The 19,633-nt window shown below is 39.1% G+C and overlaps 1 protein-coding gene across 4 annotated transcripts; it reads left to right on the top strand.

The window, feature by feature from the left end:
• Positions 1-6,728: 6,728 nt before the first annotated feature.
• Positions 6,729-19,352, top strand: LOC131335984 (uncharacterized). 4 transcript variants are annotated; one of them, XM_058371574.1, is made up of 7 exons: positions 6,729-6,825; positions 6,954-7,071; positions 7,218-7,288; positions 15,026-15,074; positions 15,182-15,289; positions 17,770-17,852; positions 18,922-19,352. In XM_058371574.1, exons 2-7 carry the CDS (start codon positions 7,023-7,025, stop codon positions 18,988-18,990), a joined length of 429 nt encoding a protein of 142 aa, XP_058227557.1. In that variant the 5' UTR covers positions 6,729-6,825; positions 6,954-7,022; the 3' UTR covers positions 18,991-19,352. The 4 variants fall into 4 exon arrangements, with proteins under 4 accessions (XP_058227557.1, XP_058227556.1, XP_058227558.1 ...); XM_058371573.1 differs by having other exon boundaries at positions 6,784-7,071; XM_058371575.1 differs by lacking the exon at positions 6,729-6,825 and having other exon boundaries at positions 6,999-7,071; positions 14,990-15,074; positions 15,169-15,289.
• The last annotated feature ends 281 nt before the right edge of the window (positions 19,353-19,633 follow it).

Genomic DNA, 19,633 nt, shown 5'->3' on the forward strand with positions numbered 1-19,633 from the left:
GAACGGGCTTTGTGCTGCAACACTTTGAGGATAGACCTTCGAGCTTGAGATCATGAGTACAAGGCTTGTAGATTGAGTCACTAAGGATCCTTGGATTTTTCAGACAATGAGCACATAGCTCTGGGTTCATGAAATTTCCATGAAGCGCACTGGGCTATTATGAACGTATGTAGAAGGTTTTCATCTCGGGGATGGCCACAAGGCTCACAACAGTTTTCCAAGGAAGTTGCTTCACCGATCTTGAAGTGACGAGGCTACTTACATTTAAGATGAGAGCCTAGAGCAGCCGATGATGTAAGCACTACGCAGTTGAGATATGAACACGGAACTGCAGAAGATGTGAGCGCTGAGCTATGAATACGGCAAAGCATAAGTATAGAGTAGCTCAAGATGTGAGTAGCGTGGAGCTATTAGGGACATGTGAGTGCAAAGCCATTGTAGATGTTAGCTTAGAGTCGGTTAAGATGCGAACGCTGATATGAGCATGGTGCTGATGTGAGCGTCGAGCTAAAGATTTATTGGCTATGAGTCTAGCACCACTGAAATATTGATGTACATTTGCTATTAAGCTTGTTGTGATAAGCTTGTTGGAACCAAGGTGCTAAAGTATTGGGCTTATTCGAATCAAATCACTGAGCTCGCTTGCTGAGGATAAGAACATTCTATTGAGAACAAACTCCTATTTCGCTTAGGGACGAAAATGTTTTGCTAGAACCACAATGATGTGAACATGGCCCTCACTAAGTATTCAAGGGATTTTCTGCTCGGGACTAGCTACGAGGCTCATTTCTATCTTGTTTGACTTGGTTCCATTGGTCATAGGCTCAAGGCTTGGTGTACTCAATAGTTCACACTTTTTGGTCATGATAACACACTGGAGCGATTACGAGAACTGAGAGCCTGCTTAGTAGTTCGATGTGGAAAATGTTAGTAACTACCTATAATTCACATTTGAATTATTTAAAAACAATAACTACCTACAATTCACATTTGAAAACAATCATGAGTAAGAAAACAACATGCAACGAGTGTGGAGTTTTCCATAGGCCAAAGATCCTTTTATGTTGACTGCTAGGGGCAAGACCATCATACTTTAAGAACTCTAGTTTAAATGTTGAACTATTTTGGGTGACATAATTTGCAACTTGACACGTTGAATTGAAGATTTAGAAAGAAACAAGAGCCCCTTGCTAGTGATAGCAATACCCTTGCTGGTGACAATAACACTCTTGTTTGAGAATAAGAATGTGGGCTCCCCGATTGGCGCGCTTCGAGAGTCGCCACCCAGATTTTTGAGATGGATGATCCGAGAAACCGATGGTTTGGTTTGAAAAGAAGAATTTTGGACTAGCGAAGATGTTGAGATTTTGGGGCCGGGAGCCGTGTTATGAATGAAGAAGGTTTTGTTGAAAAAATACCTCGTTCGCCCGGTAAAACCGATCTCTAATAAGCATTTGCAAAGGGGGAAACTTTAATATCTTTTGGAGGATTAAACTTTTAGAAAACAAGTACGGGAGAGGGACATGGGATTGAATATACCACTTTAGTGTGCTCATGGTGCTCATTGTACGGTAGATGACAAATGAATAATGTGCAGAGATGAAATAACAGTACAACAACAATTTGTCCCAGTCATATACAACACCGCACGGTGTAATAAAATACCTCGCACGGTGTTTTAGTACATCGTGCGGTGTACCTTTTTACCAACAGCCTACTAATATTACGTAGAACCTCGCACGGTATACTGACTACATCGCACGGTATACTGACTACATCATACGTTGTTTCTAAAAACACCGTACTGTCACACTCTCAATTTTCAACATAATAAATAGTTCATTTCAATAAATAATCTTTGCATAATATAGATATTACCCAAAAGAGAGTTCCCAAATGATCACTTACAAAACCAAGTCCCCAAGTTTTAAGATTTACAATAGTGGCACTACGGCCCAAATTCCATAGTTAGACAAAGACATTAAATTTAAAGGTTACATGATATCTAAAGTTAAAATAGTTCAAATAAATTTATGATTACATCTCTTCAAAAGATCATACAAAGGATGATGGAACCACTTCTCAATGATGGCTTTCAAAAGATATGAAGTCAAGCATGCACATGATGCACTCCGCATCAAGATCCTTGAGATGTACCTGAAATTGATGATAAGTTGAGCTAAACTAGCCCAGTAGAGAATTCTATACTCAAGCTATATGCAAATGCGATAAAACATGCAATAAGAGTGAATGATTTCCAATAAACGGACATGAGATACAAAGGGGCACCACAATGAACCAATGGACTACGACTACGACATCCTATATGTCTTAAGGATATCCCTAACCATTTGTACATCAAATTAGGGGCAACATTAAACACACGCCAATTAAAATAACTCACGACAGTTTCTCAAACCATTTTAAGACTACTCAATGGATACCACAATTTGCTTCCTCATTTCCTACCATTCATCATTAAGCCTCTTTTCATAAAAACGTTCCTTTTTGGTTGCCAAAATAATTTTGAGAAAGCTCTCGACCTTTACGAGTCAAACTCCGTTGATTCGAGCTTGAATACTGGAATCCGTTCATTTGCGCCCAAATACCGGAACCGTTGATTTGCTTAAGAATACTGGAGGATTTTTCATAAAATTCCTTTTTTCAAAACCAAATTCCTTTCTTTTCAAAAACTTCAATATAATCAATGTAGACACTTCCCAAACGGGGCATCGCCAGTGATCATTGTTTGGTTATTTGCTTCATAAACCAAGATCGTGGATATCCCCATGGCTAGGAACATCGCAACACGATAGCGGTTATCATCAAAACAGAGTCGCCACCCAATTTATAAAACTTGGAAAAATAAGTAGAGATTCTAGGTACGGGAGTTAAGAGTACAATAAGGGGAAGGTGTTAGACACCCCTCTTTGCCTAGTCGTAAGACTGGCCCATAATCGTTCAACATATGATTAGTGCTTGCTTTATTTAATTTTAAACACGAAAATCAATTTTTGCCTTTAACAGTTGATAAGGTGAGCCAAAACGATAATTGAAGCATGCATCAAAATAAACAGAAAGAATAAATTGTTCCAGGAAAATAGATCCCTCGGCCGGTGAATAGATGTAACGACCGAGGAATCCCACTGGGTCGATGTATCGGCCAAAGGATTGATCCCCCCAGCCGATGTTCTTCCTTACACCAGATTAAATGATTAGCAGAAAATTAAGACGCTACGATTATTGTATAAAGACAAGAAATAAACCAAACCATAGGCCCCTAGGTCTCACCACCTTGATCCCTCAGTTGCTTGATTGCTTCGAATTGGGGGTGATTAACTGATTTCGCTTCTTAAAAAACCTAGGGTTAAGGTTTGTACTTCGGGGTTTGATCGTCGGATTGCGGCTGCTTTCAAAAAGTTAGGGCTTTTATAGAGGGAGTATGAGAGAGTATTTGTGTAGAATTTTATGGCTAGAGATGGTGATTATCTGTGTGTTTTATTTCGGAGCCAAAGGCTCCTTTATATAGGCATGGAGGTGATTCACTCCAACCAATCGTAATGCACGATTCTAATGGGAAGTATATATGTGAAATATCTTTTTTTCATAATCTCCTTATGTAGCCCGAACGCATCAAAATTTGGCTACTAGGGTTTTGTGAACGGATCAAACGATTGACAAAACATTCCAGAATTTGGAAAATAGACGATCTGGAGGCCGAGCAAAAGATCTGGCGGCTGAAGGATAGATTGGGCGGTCGAAGAATCGATCTGGCTGCCGAGGAATCAATCTCTCAGGAAGATTTTCAAGCAACATGTTTCACGGGTGAAAGAATGAAGTTGAGGCCATGAGATCAATGTTACAGCCGAAAGATAGATTTTCCTAGGATGCTGTATTTCTGTCTGAAAGGCTATTTGGCTCTGGATTGGGTCCTCTAAGTGGCTAAAAATACTCACCAAAAGTCCACGGGTTCACGAGAAGTCAATTAGTAATTAGTGTATCCATTCATCATCAGGATGGTCCCAAGGTGGGACTTGAAATAATCGTTAGGCCAAATTGGGGTGTCTACAGATGCCCCTCTTTGACTGAATTTAGACGGATCGCGAGCTATGTTTAAGTAAGAGTCAAAGCCGTAAAACAACTTCAATTTGATCGAACCACTATTCCAAAGGTTTTAGTTATGGTCAGGCTGGGAGGCTGCCTATGTATTCCACGAGGGAAATTCAGACCAATCGTAGTTCGAGGGGCAATAAAGAAAAATAAAGGTACAAGTACCTTAAAAAGTAGGTACCGGTACCAATGAATTACAACGGGCGATTGTAGAAAATCAAGAATGAGCACAAATTTGAACTCAACGAACTAAAGCATGATTTAGGCACATAATCATCTCATAAACGCATAACAAGAGTAAGAAATCCCTACCTCGATTACCAAAGCCGAACCCAAAGAGATTGATTAAGCCCTAGAACTCCAAAGTTGAAACCTAGCAAGAAAACTCCTCTCTGAGCTAAAGCCAACGAGATACGAGCTCCAATATGCGTGAAGGTGAAAGGTTGAAGGTTGTTTTATGTGGATTTTGAGTGATTGGGTGGGATTTTGGGTGTTGGAGGAAGAGAGAGAGAGTGCCAAGAGGAAGAGAGAGATCGGGAGATTGAGAGAGTGAGATGGGTGAAATTATTCCTCTATACACACACCCACCCATACTTATATACTAGCACCCACACAAATCACACTTGCACTCCCTCAAATAGCAATTTTAACACATTAACCCCAAATCAAATAAACTCAATAAATTTCACATTTTCCTCAATTTCTAACATTTATAAAACTTTTAAATAATATTTGAAAAATACGGGTTCTTACATCTCAAGACAAGGTGTGACTCACCCCACAAACCTTATACGGGTACAATCAACATACACTAACATGCTCATTAATAGCTAAAACAACAATAGCATGATACACAACCAACATGTTAACATCTTATTGAAGATATAACATATCAAACACACTCACCTGTGAGTCGACCGAAGTATGCCAAACTACGGTTTCGGCACCTCCCGATTACTCAGCTCGTTACCTAGCCACACACTTAATTGTATTAGTAATGAGTTCAACGAACGATCAACACAAAAATATAAAGCTAATAAGAAACTAAATGTTGCCCAAAGAATGCAAGTATATCCATCTCAGAGGCCTAGAAGTATACCAAAACACACATGAAGTTCAAACACAACAAAAACCCCAAAACAATAAGACATCCCACAACCAGCCTATCTTTAAATGACTGTAGCATTTTATAGGATCAGAATTGGGCCTTGAAACTACCACCATTAGAAAGTAGACTTCCAGTACACCAATATCGATATAAAGTTTGTCCCAAATAGATTCCGGATGACAAAGTTATGACCGTTCGAAGTTGCACAATTAGAAACACAATTCTGCAGTCTTTGCAGATCAGCCAACTTCGAACCAAAAATTGTGTTTACCTATGAAATGTTAAAGTACAAACCCTACATGTTCTGAAAGGTATAAGAGTCTAGTTTTCAAATCAAAATCGGTTCGCAAACCGACACATGTGCTAAGAGATATGTCTGTGTTTTCTAAGATATGTTGATGCAGCAAATACGAAATTCAGCAGAATAGTCTGTGATCGAAAAATCATTAAAAATCGTACACTTAATATTTTTTGATGATTCTTGCGCCAAAATATCACAAACTCAACAATCTTTAAGACCCATAAGGACCCATAACCAATTAACTTGTTTAACTATAATGAATTGGATGAAAAATGCAGCTCTGAATGCTGTCCAGATTTTTAGAATTCACAGGACATCAAAGCAACTAAAGCCATATCAATTCATCTCCAAAACATGAGATATAAACCTTAGAACATGGAATTCAAGACAAAGGCATGGAATCAAGTGCAAGAACATAAGAATTATCAAAATCAAACCTCAATTCATGCAAAGAGATACAATCCTTAGCCTTTTCCCCTATTCTCCTTTTCTTTCTCCTTCTTGTCATCTCTCTCTACGTGTATAGATGAGTTCTAGGGGAAGAACACGTACTAGATCTCTGTTGATAACCTTAAAAGTAAATTATCATGTGTATGCTAGCCCATAAGCTAGTATACTCTCATTCACAAATCACACACAAGCCCCCACGCTTCTAATGTATGCAATTTAACCCCGAGACGTATAATTCAATTAAATACGTGAATTAAAATACTAAATATCTGGGATGGGTGCGACAATTGTGGTTGACTTCTCATAAGTCCGAAGAACTTTGAGTGTTTTTGTAGCCCATTAAAGAGCTTGATAAAGAGCCAGAAAAACCCAAAAGCCTAAAATCCGGTCTCCAAGGCAAATCTTTGTGCCGATCGACAGTTCAATCTTTTTCTAGTTCAATCTTTTCGATCAAAACCTCCCAATGAGATTAATCCCTTAGCACCTCAGCTAACACTTCTTTCCACCGGCCGACACTTCAATTTCCCTAGAATTCTGAAACATTTTGTATGTGTTTGATCCGAACTCAAACATTTTGTATTGATCGGCCAACTTGGTGGGCACGATCCCCTTATGCGTAAAAATACAGGGGGATGTAAGTGCAAATTTCCCTTCTTTCACTTCAAAGCACAGAGGTGTATGCACTTAAAATTTGAAGTAAGAGAGGTGTATCTTTTCGAATTGGTGATAGCACAATGGGCCTAAGTGCAAATTAACCATTAATTAATTTCAACTCCTATTAATTTCCGTACATGTAAAATAAAACCCTTGCCCTTTCCTTTCATCTGCTTTAAGTCGGTTCCGCACCAGGCAGCTTCGACAGGGATATATGTATTCAGCATGAAAATTACTACTGTCTAGACTATATGCGTCAAGGTGGTTTCTGCGCACATCCCACGTTTGGAGTTTTTCAGGTTTTGGTTTATTTGACGAATTAAACTCCGGCGACAGATTTGTTTGGCGGGGGTAGTGAGGGCTCTTCGTTTTAATTTTCCGACAACGACAGCAATTAACATGGCTGGAAGAGAAGTTCGAGAGTACACCAATCTCACTGATCCTAAAGGTATAGTTGCGTAAACATCTATCTATATTTGTGCATATAAATACATTCATACGTTCACGTACATACGAACGCGTAAATACTTATCCTTCCTTCAAGTGAGTATATTTCTATTTGTTGATAGATTTGTTTTGGAGTTGTATTTACAGATAGGAAATTGGGGAAGGGGAAGGATAAGATAGATGAAGAAGACATCACATTCCAACGCATGGTTGCCAAGGTCAGTCTTATGACTCTTTCTCTCGTTAACGTCTTGCTGCTGCTACTTCATTAGGTATTGGAAATTTAGTCCAAAGCAGTTTTTCGGAATCTAATTATGAATTTTGTGGGTTTGAAGAAACAAAAGAAATACTCTCACCCCCTTTGGATGGAAGGGTTTCGTGAGAAAAGAAAGGGAAATGTTATGGTTTCTTGTGAAATCACTCATTTGGACTGAGCATTTTGGTAAGAAATGGAGAGAAGAGTACAATTCTTTTTTTTTTTTGATTTCCATTCTCACCATCCAAAAGGGCTATCATTTACAAAGAGAGTTCAACATGGTGAAAGGAGCTCACTTGTAGCAGAAAATTGTAGGGGAAGAAAATGGGGAAATGTTCCACTTCGAGGGGGTAGGATCTCCAATTAGAAGAGAACTGGAGCTCATTGCTTTTTTTTGGAGGCCTCTTCTTCATCCAATGTCGTCCTTCATAGATACACAAACAATGATTAGATAAATACCTACTTACCCATAACCCTGCAACACGGGGAACTAACCTACCCCATTAACTAACCCCACCATCCAGTACCTAAATAATTTATAGTTCTTGATATACCAAATACAATAATTACATGAATGAAATAAAGCACGTGACTATAGTACTATTTCTATTCCCTTCCGATAAACCCCTGCCCTCAAGGTTGATATAGAGAAGCACTATATCTATGTGTTGTCGATTGAGTCAGACAAGTGTTATCATTGTTGACGGCTTGGCGCTAGGTACCCCAACGTAGTTAAGTAGCCTGCATCAACCACATAACTTTTACCTAATTTATTTCAGGGAAAGCAGTCAGTAAAAGGCTAATAGCTATTTGCAACTTCTATAGATGAAACTTAACGTTCCAATAGTGACTTGGAGGTGGGTGCGGAAACGCATGTGCAGAATTTTGTGAGCCCTGTTCACTAGCCTCCTAACCGGCATTTACAAATGTAAAAAATTCTTGTCAAATGAACACGCAAAGATCACGTTCGGCAGAAGATTGACTTTTTGACCATGATCTGCTGTTTGGTTTGCCACTTCTGCCCGTGTATCAATGTGGCACCTATACAATCCTACATATTTTTTTTTGATAGGCTACAGTCCTACATTATTACACATGAATTAGGAGAACATGAATAACTTTCTTCTTTGTAACACATATTGGTTAATGTAAAATCATAGGCAATAGCTTCTTGTAAATGAGATTGAAGTGTGTGAACCTTAAATGAGGGGTAGTATCTGCCCTTGTAGACCATTTCAGGAGGGGTAATATGTTCAGTTTTGGTGGTCGGATTATGAATGGTGCAAGATTTACAAGTCCAAGTCTCATTTGGGAGAAGTATCGGTGTATGGTGTCTGTCGAATGCTGAAACCTATCTGTGGCTTTTCTTTTAATCGGAATTTTCCCACAAATGTATAAGAAGTTGGCCAACGACTCTTTGATGGATAACGTCGTTGGATCCCATTGAAGTAGGTTTCTATCAACTAAGTCAGTAACCAATGCCCTAAATGTGGGCACAGCCATAAACAATTGATTTAGCATAGTATCTGGATTGCCGTTTCGTATTAAAAATAGTGTATACAGTATACTCATGGCATGTGAACGAAGTTTGTGATGTGGCCATCTCGTAATGTTGTTCAAATGCTGATATGCGACTAGTTATAGAAGTCATCATTGTCACTGGAAGGTCTATAAGGTGGGGGGCCCTGCAACAAAGTAAGGGTGCTCGATCGTATTACGAGGGTCGGAAGTAGATCTAATAGGCAAATGGATAACTACTATCCGGAGTAGACTTAGGCATTTACTTATAGATATACCAATCAATCTATGGCAAGGGAATGAATCACATCACTTCTACATACAAAGTTTAGTAAATATCGAAATCAGTCACATTACATAGGAACATTGGCATTGCACTAAATAAAAAATATATTCATGTTGCATTTGAGCATTCTAGTTAGTAGTTACTAGTACTTCATTTCGTTCCAATCAACCAAATTTACAAGAGAGATTGTTGAACAAAATGAAAGCATGTTAACTATCTACTATTTCTACTCCCTTCTTATTAACCTTGCCCTCAAGGTTGATATAAATAGCACTATATCAAAGTCGTCCTCTATTGAAACCAGATAAGAGAGATCGTCGTTGTCGGTATGGCACTAGCTACCCTAGCATAGTTAAGTAGCTGGCATTTTCCACATAATTTTTACCTGATTTATTTAAGTAAAGAATTCAGTAACAGCCTATTTGCAACTTCTATAGATGAAACTTAACGTTCCAATAGTTACTTAGGGGCAGGTGCGGAAACTGGAATCCTTGATTTGTTAGCGCGTGCAGAATTTTGTGAGTCCTGGTCACTAGCCTCCTAACCGGCACTCACAAATGTGAAATTCTTGTCAAATGAACAAGTAAAACTAAACCAAACCAAACTGAGCCTTATGTCTCAATCACTTGGGGTCGGCTACATGAATCCTTTTCCTCCATTGAGCTCTGTCAAGAGCCACTTGTTCACACAAACCCATTATACTCATATCTTTGCACACAATGACATCTAATGTCAATTTAGGTCTACCCCTCCCCGTAGCATTGCTACCCAAAGCTATCTTATCCGCTCTCTTAACTACTGCATCCCCTAGTCTACGGGACATGCCCAAACCACCTTAGCCTATTTTCCCTCAACTTCTCCTCTATAGGTGCTACACCTACCATCTCACGAACCGTTTCAAATGAACACGTGGAGATCATGTTCTGCAAAAGTTTGACTTTTCGACCACAATTTGCTGTTTGGTTTTGCCGCTTCGCCCATGCATCAATGTGGGTTCCATCTATGGCACCTATGCAGTTCTGCATAATTACACATAAAGTAGGAGAACCTGAATAACTTTCTCCTTTGTAACACATTGGTTAATATAAAATCATTGGCAGTATCTTCTTGTCAATAAAACGGAGAAGTGTGTAAACCTTTAATGAGGGGTAGTATCTGCCATTGTTGACAATTTCAAGAGGGGTAATATGTTCATTTTTGGTGGTCAGATTATTATCAGTGCAAGTTTTGCAAGTGCAGGTCTCATTTGGTAGAAGTTTCGTGTATTGTCTATACTCTGTCGAATATTGGAACCTACCTGTGGCTTTTCTTTTCTTCGAATTTTCCCCACAAATGTATAAGAAGATGGCCAACAACTCTTCTACAGATAGTTTTCTATCAACTAGGTCAGTTACCAATGCCCTTAACGTGGGCGCCAATTGATTTAGTATGGTGTGTCGATTGCCCTTTTTGTAAAAATAGTGTATACTTATGGCCTGTGAACGAAGCTTTGTGCTGTGGCCGTTTCATAATTTTGTTGTTCAAATGCTGATACACGAATAGTCATAGAAGTCATCATTGTCACTGGAAGGTCCTGAATGTGGGGCCCAATGTGACAAAATAAGGGTGCGAAGGAGTGCGCAACCATTGTACGAGGATGGGAAGTAGATCTAACCGGCAAAAGGATTACTACTATCCGAACTAGACTCACCAAGGCATTTACCTATCTATCTATGACAAGGAGAGCAACCAGTTCACTTCTACGAAAAAGGGTTGGTAAATAGTGTAATCAATCACATGTCATAGGAACATTGGCATGGCACCAAAAAAAAAAATATGAACACAGACACGCGCGCACACACATATTATACCTCTTCAGGTCAGGGATCCAGCATTTTTCTTACGGTCCGGATCTCGTGCGAAAGTCCATTTTCCCGATCAAATTTCGATGATCCGAACCATTCAATGTGTTTAAAACGTGTTTTTAAGTGTACCCGCGAGAAATCGGCAAAAAATATGTCTGGAAAGGGCTTGATCTATGCAGTTTTTCATAAAAACGCATTTTATGAAAAACTGTTCAGATCAAGCCCTTCCTGGTCATATTTTTTGCCGATTTCCGGTAGGTATCCTTAAAAACACGTTTTAAACACATTGAATGGTTCAAATCATTGAAATTCGATCGGGAACAATGAGGTCTGGACTGTAAGAAAATCCATGATCCTTGACTTGAAATTTTATATATATATATGTGTGTGTGTGTGTGTGTGTGTGTGTGTGTGTGTGTGTGATGCATTTGAGCATACTGGTTAGTATTTACTAGTACTCTCTTTCCTTCCAATCAACCAATTTTACAAGCTGCGATCACCTTTTAATTTAACCGTCCTCATCATTTAGATGCTTGGGTTGCATTTAATTCTCCGATGTTCCTATATTTGTTTTTTATTTACTCATTCAAAGAGTAGAGTTCATTATAGGAATTAAAATTAGATTCCCAGATGCATTAACAGGTTTGGACCTTTATATGGGTGCAAATAAAATGGAGAAGGGATTTGTTTGATGTCTCATTAGGCCTCCCATTCTAACACCCCAACCAGCACTGTTGTGAGTTGGTCGGTTCCAACTCAACACTATGTGAGCATCTCAGTCCCTTGTGTCACTGAGTGAATGTGAGAAGGCTTTTACTACTAAATTAAAAAAATCATCTAATTTTATGTAAGTGGACCTCCATATTAAATAAAACTATAGCACGACACACGTGTCCATATAACAGAGACAGGTACAAAGCTCCATCAACAGAAATAGAGAGATTAAAGGAATGGAGTAGAGGTCCTTTGAATGACTAGTCACTGATTCTGCTTGGTTTTGGTTCCCTTAGTGTGCAAGTCATGCGTTTAACTGTTCTCTTAGTGTGCAAGTCATGCTTTTAACTGTTTTAAGTAACAAGTCCGTGCATCGAAGGCCATTTTAGCCAACTTGATAGAATCCTCAGTTCCAGTGCTATTTGACTTTGTTTTACAAAGGCTGCTTGGCCTAGCCACATCACGCGACCTTGGTCCCTGCCTTGAATCAGACATTCTTTGCTCCATTCCAAAATCCTCTTCAGGGTTGGGAGCTCCTTGGGTGGAAAGCTCGGGCAAATGTTCCAGTGGCAAAAGCTGGCAGCAAACAGTTCAGCTAGCTCAAAATGGTCATGGCCTTTGTTGATGAATTGCTTGGCATTGTGGTGTGCCTAGAAGTTGTGGAGAAGAAGTAAATAGACCAAACAAGTCGATGGAAAATGGATTTGCTTAGGGTAAGAGGTATCATATAGTAACCTAAAGGTAATATTGCCAAACATCATCAGAACCTATGACGTTCAAATTGATTGGGTCCCAGCCCAATCTTGTGTTGTTTAATTGCAACGGAATCCATATAGACTATAGTCACTTTTCAAGCGGGTGAAATTGCCCTTCAGATTCTTTTCACCGTAATTGTGTCCTGCCCTCTTCCTCATCTCCTCATTAAATGTTAATGACTGCATTGTAGTAAAACTTCTTTCCCTCCGGGTCATAGATCCACTTCCTTCCTGACCTCCTCCAGCATGATGAATATATTATGTGGGTTTCCTTGTACTTATGTCGTATGTAATGCAAATCAAATGATTGCATATGGTTCTTGAACCATTGGAGTATTGACAGTATGGTTTTGAACCTTTTGATAGCTAGGCCTATCTATCAAATTGAAGATTGTAATGGCTTTTGATAGAGAACTCAGCTTGACACTGGAGGATCCCCATTGTTTTCTAATCGATTTTAATAGCTTAGCCATATGAGGCCATTATTAGTTTCATGAACCATTCTCAAAACATATATTAATATTGGTCAGTGGCGATGAGTGTGTGGTGATATTGATACAGCTGTCCACATGAAAACAAAAACATGTATACATTCAAGATATATTTGTACATTCTTTGAGTAAGAAGAAGACGAGGGTTATTAGTTTACATGTACAATAAACAGAAGTTAGCATTGCGCTTTAGTCAATAAACGCCAGGGGTAAGGCAGGGCGGTTCTCCGGATGTGGCCCAAATCACAAGGGAAAAAGTGAAGTATACCCTCCTTGATACTCCGTCCATTCCATAATTCCATGCCATTTTAAGTTCTCAAAGAGATCTTTTGAATGTGAATGGACAATGGTTGAAAAAACTTCAAACTATATTTCTGGAAATTCATGTTTTTTAGTTTTAGATAGATGGCATGGAATCCCAGGCAGAACAAAAACTATGGGACGGAGGGAGTAAGTTTCGCATGTGCGGTAATATCTAAATATTAGTGAAGGAATAGAGTATGAAACCACTTGCCTTGGCCTCTTAGTCCTTGTATCGCCTTAGTTCCGTGATTCCTTTAGCTAAAAAGCTGCATGAGCAGTCTAGAAGATCATGAATTCAATAACAGATGTGGGATTTATGTTTGTGCAAGAGCCAAGTCATCCAATATGAATATGTAGTAAAAAAGGATTCTTTAAAGTTGAATGAATTCATTCCAAAAAACACCGGATGTCTGCCTTTGTGATGCTGGAGGTCTGGAATGGAGATCTAGAGAGCAAGTTGACCAAGACATCAATGTCCTCTTCTAAGGACCAGACATTTGCAAACCGATTCTGGGTTGAGGAGGTCTTGACCTGAACTCTGAACTGATGTATCTCAGTTCAATACCCAATTTAAGTCCAAATGCTCTGACCTAATTTCAAGTGTTTTCCCTCTCAGGCCCTCGTTATAGTTTTTTTATTGGGGTCTCGAGAGATGAGGATGGAAGAAAAGAATACATGTTAACAACTTAACATGGAGGATGTTGTCCTCACCTTACTTCAACTGTTATTTGAATCTCTTTTAACTTATTCTTCCTCTTCTTGTTCCTTCTCCGCTCTCTCTCGGTCTCAATGGTCAATCACATGCAGGGAATGAGCACTGATATTTCACACAGGAAACTCCTAAGACATAAGGTGTCAATTACAGACGGGGTGATGTGTTTAGATGCGAAGTTGTGAACTAATATCCCCACTAAGGTTCAAGTTATGGTAACGTCAAACTCACCCACTAGACATGATTAATCAAAGTTACAGGCCACAAAGGGTTTTGCAAGCACTTATTTTTCCTTTGTAAAATTTGGCCACCCAAATGCCGTCATGACATTTTAACGTCCTTCCCCCCTAAATTGCCCTTTAATCGTGTTGGGCACACTGGGCCCATTGGACATTAGCTTTCCATGCCGTACATTGAAATTCGATTAAAACTTGCGTCAACTCTTGAACTACAGCTTATCTAGCATGCTGTTGCACATTTAAAGCATGTTATCACGATTCACAAACGGTGGGTGCTACACGTACCTTAGTGGATTTTGTGTTTCAACAAATAAATATCAACGCTGATAATGTATTCAAATTATCATAGATGAGCTCGCTTTCAATGTGGTTGGCCAAGTTCAAACTGGCTGTTGGGCACATACATTGGCTGACAAGATCCTAGACTTAACCTCATTATGAGCTAAATATCCTTTCTTTCTTCGACCCAAAAGCCTAATTCTGTTGTTTCATTTATGGATTTACGGTACCATGGACCATTGTATTGTCCTTGCAAGCAAAGGCAGTTCTTGTCGCCTATCATCATGCGACAAGACCTACTAAAATGTTTTCTTCTGTGTATGTTGTTTTTGAACTTCCATGTATTTTAATTTATAGCGCCCGTCTCCTTATTCCATCACTGTTGTACTTGTTCAAGAGATGAAAGGTTCAATGGGTTCCATTAACTGATAAGGTAGTGTATTTGATACTAGGCTAACCTACTTGTTTCCTTGTTATTTTGATGTGAAAATGGTGGAGTTTCCTGATGACATGCCCCGACAGGGATATTGGCTCCTTCTGGGTGGTTGATTTACACAGATGCAAGAGGTTGCAGGAGAACGTGGAGGCTACCTTCATGGACGAGGCGGTATAAAGATCTTCCCATGACTTCTTGTACTTGTTTGTTTCGTTACGTAGATAAACATGGAGATACTTTAATATGGTTCCTATGGTGGGTTGAGTTTGAACATGCAGCATTGGACAGTGATGATCTGCTCTATCTGAAAGAGCAAATGGAGGCCGAGGAGGATGCAGAACGCCTTCTGCGACGCACTGAGAAACGTGCATTTGCTGCTTTTAAAATATCCTTTTGCTTGTATTAATCGTAAAATTTGTGAGTGCATGATTCATGTGAAGAATGGAGATAGGGCTGAAGCATGGAAATGCCAAAAGTGCTGTTGCTGCATTGAAGGACACGTCATACACATGTTGGAGATGGCTAGACATGTGTCAGACAAGCCATGTTGTGGTGTCCTAATTTTAATTATTCTATCCGGACACTTAAAAGACACCGGAAGCTGTAGACACCCCAATTTGGACCATCTATGATTTATAATGCAGTATTCTGACCTAAAGAAAGCTCTGGATTAAACTATCCACTCTTGCCCTTCAAAAAAAAAAAAAAAAACTATCCACTCTTTATAATCCAAAGAATATTTTTTCAGAAAAACCTATAGTGAACAAAGGGGTCACACATGATATTTGACCTTTGCCAAACATCGTGCAGGCAAAGTGCATAGTGGTGTATGCAAACATCACACAATTCTAACCTACCGTATGTAAAGACAAACTACACAAGGTGGTCACTTTCACTCACCAGAACACAGAAGGGGCAGCATATCCTTGGTCTGTCTCTCAGCTGAGACCTCTGAACCTATGGGGAACATCCCATTTGCCTGAAAATTGACCCCTTGACCATTGGTTAGGGGTTGAACTTAGAGAGAGATATTCTTGGTCCTAGAAAAGGCTTTTGTATAGAGAACTCTTAAGAATTCTTAACAGTTCAAACACTTAATCACCATACGCTCATCCTTGCTTGGAGCTCGGAAAATAAGTTGTTGATTCAAAACAAAGAGAAGGTAAAAAATGGCTTAGGCCCTTAAAAATTGGTATTTGAGGGGAGCTTTTAGGTAGAAACAGTTTTCCATGCAGTTTTTCTTAGCCTGGATAGCCTTTGAAACCAGAAGGAAAATAAAACGTGGAGGTTGAGTAGAAATTAGACCCTTCGTACGCAAGTTTGCATATGCGAGGTCTTAATTGGCATACACGTACTTCAACTTAGATATTATCAAGTAGCCTTGGATAGCCTCTGTTTCTGCTCTGGTTTACATTTATCTTCTATTTCCTTATTGATGTCATTTAAGCACCAATAGGCAATATGGTCCTTTATGTCTTAACATTTGTATAGTATAAACAAGAAAACTGTGTATGCAAGGTTGATACTTGCATAAACAATGTCTAACCTTGCGCACACACATTGATCCTAGCATACGCTAAGTTGTGAAACAGTTTCTGTTCTCTGTTTATGCAGTTGTCTTGTTCATTTATTGTTTACTTTTCATGTTTATTGATCCTGTTCTAGAGAATATACAAACATAGACTCGACGTATGCAAGCTTGAGACTTGCGCACACAACATTGATAGTTGTGTAAGCAAGGTAGGTTCTGTCACAGTTTATGTTATCTCTTTGTTCTGCTATTCTGTTCATTTACAGCCTAATTTCCATTATGTTCCTGTTTAGTATCAGAAAAGCATGCTTAATTGATTATCGCTTTCGAATCCCCTTTGTATATCCCCTCTCTCCCTAGTTGTTTGGTTAAAGAATAAAATTTAATTTCCTAAGGCCCGTTCAATTACCAGGAAAGTTAGCAGGAAAAATATGGGACCTATGTCTCCAACTTTTCTAGTGGGTTTAGTTTTTCCTCAAATCCTGTCTTGTAATAAATACAAGATTTTGCAAGAATCTTATTTTTACACTAGTTTCCTACCCAAGTAAACTACTGTTTTTCAACTTCCACGCTAACTTCTTTTATACCAAATAAACACATAAAGCAAAATGCATTTCTTTTTCCTTTAGTGCACTAAAATTTTCTCTGAAAAAATTTGCTGCACCAATTTCTTGACGAATGAACAGAGCCTAAGTGATTTTTAGAGGCTAACCGTAAGGTTGGGCGAGATGGGTGTCGAACAGTTTCCTATCTGGTAACATAGAACTAAGAAATCTTGGTAACAACATACTAGTAGTCTGTGCTTGATTCTGATTAATCGGATGTAGCCTTGAAAACGAGTTGCCATGTCAGAAATATTCTGGGAAATTGGCTGGTCCCGTGTCCGTGTCTGAGTCATTTCGTGTATTCATTCTGATTCGTTTCTTGTATTCGTTTTTTTAAGGAGATGAACATCTATCCATCCAATTTGGATTTCCCAATATTTTTCTTTAACATATTGGTGACATCATTGTTTCCTCTCCCTCTCCCTCCCTCCCTCCATTCCTTAAGCCTTCGTGTAAACGGTTTCCGCTTCTGCATGCCGAGTAGTTCTGCTAGTTCTTCAGAATATTGATGTTTCAGTTAATTTTGTGCTAATGCAGTCGTGGATGTTACTTCACTTCAACTGTGAATGAAGGCATCTGGTAGTTTAATTTTCCATTATCTGCAGTTTACATCCGCAGAATCCTTTTTTTTTTTCTTCTTCCTGTAAGTCTGTCCCAATTACTGAGTATGGGTACATGCATCTTCTGGTAGCTCTGCAATTTGGCTCTCTTTTCCTTTACAAATTGACACAAAGCTGCAAGTTTAGCGGATTCTTCACCTGCATCAGTTCCCTTGGCTCTACGTGTGGAGTCAAAGCCAAAGAGTGGAATAAGGTATAGTTCTCTCTCTCTCTCTCTCTCTCTCTCTCTCTCTTGTTTTTTTATTTCCTTGTTGATGGATAGATCTCTGTACTTGCATGACTTGATTTCTCCTATTTCTCAAAAACATGACACAATTGATGGGATTTGACATGATACATATGGAATCAATGAATTCAATGAGAATCTAGGAAGTATGGGTACTTCAAAAATCCTGTGGTTCTCGTACGCATAATGTTCCGGTACCTGGTATTTTGCATGGTACTTCTAAATACGTAACAGAGTTCGCAAAAAACGCACAAAATTTTTTCTCTTTAGTGTTAGTCGCCCTCCAGAAGTACGCAAGCATATATATATCCAAGCTGTACACATCAGAAAGATGAAGCTACGTTGATGAGACCTTTTTTTTGGGTTCATGCTTAGCATAATTACTGAATAAAGATTTTAGTGTGTATGTTTTTTAGTGCAATGACATTAGACTTTGATCTGTGCCTTAACTTTGATGTTAAGTTTTTATTTCGTGTTGTATTCTCAATCGCCCAAGTCATGTAATTATATTCTTTAGTTAAGTGCAATTATGTGTACCCCATCCTTATCCGTATGTGTACCATTTTTCTCTAAGGTTATCCCATATTGGCATACCTGTATCGGAACAGTACCCGCACACGTTCTTCTTAGATCAGAATGGTATTCAGAATCATATTCCACTTTTTGATTTTCAAAGGTATTGATTGAACCCGTAAGTGGGAAGCTCATCACCAGTCTGGCTGCTGATGCCAAAATCCCATATTTTGACTCATACTTCCTCTCTCCCCCTATTTTGTATGTGAGAGAGAGAGAGAGAGAGAGAGAGAGAGAGAGTTCTACCGCCTGTAACCATGAACTAGCTAAACGTCCCAACAGTACTACCACCTGTATACTGGCAAAAGCTTTCTCACTATTCATCATCTGCTTCAGCAACAAAGACTTCTCATACTACTGACACAATTAGCGTACTTTGCAGTTTTCTGAGTTTGTGATTGTAGAAGTGTGGGCAGTTTGTAGAAAACTCTGCAGTTTTTAATTGTAATTAACTGAATTTCAGACAGCAAGATTTGCTGAAGAAGGTGGTGGAAGTCAAACCCAAGCGGCACAGAGTTTCAAGCCTGTCTGATTCCCATCAGACTGCACCAAATTCAACAGCTTGTATTCTAGCAAGTCAACCGGAGTTTGAAACGAACCAGGATGAGAAGCAAGCATGCCCACCATCTCCAGTAGAGAAAAAAGCTACCCAAATGGAGAACCCTGTTAAAAGCTTACTAGCAGCATATGAGAGTTCTGAGGACGAGGACAATTGATATAAGATGCATTGATATGTGGTCTAGGAAAGTAACTGCATATATCTGTTTGTTTAGCGATAATTCAGCCATTGGTTTGTCATTGAGTCTTACCCATAGCCAGGCAAAGATCTTGGAGCTCATGTTGTTTATTGGTTAACCATATCTTAACTTCTGCATGGTGCTTGCTATTTGTTAACTGTGTTGATCACATTGCATTATGTTTACTTCAATTTTTTCTTTTTCTCCCTAGTTGTACTCAGCATTGAGATCACTCCATCTCACGACTGTGCCAATGACCTTGCTGAAATTGCATTGCTGTCTGGAACATTGGAACATGGAAAGTAACTGCATATATCTGTTTGTTTAGCGATAATTCAGCCATTGGTTTGTCATTGAGTCTTACCCATAGCCAGGCAAAGATCTTGGAGCTCATGTTGTTTATTGGTTAACCATAGCTTAACTTCTGCATGGGGCTTG

The sequence above is a fragment of the Rhododendron vialii genome, chromosome 8a, assembly GCF_030253575.1.
Source record: "Rhododendron vialii isolate Sample 1 chromosome 8a, ASM3025357v1".
NCBI lineage: Eukaryota > Viridiplantae > Streptophyta > Magnoliopsida > Ericales > Ericaceae > Rhododendron > Rhododendron vialii.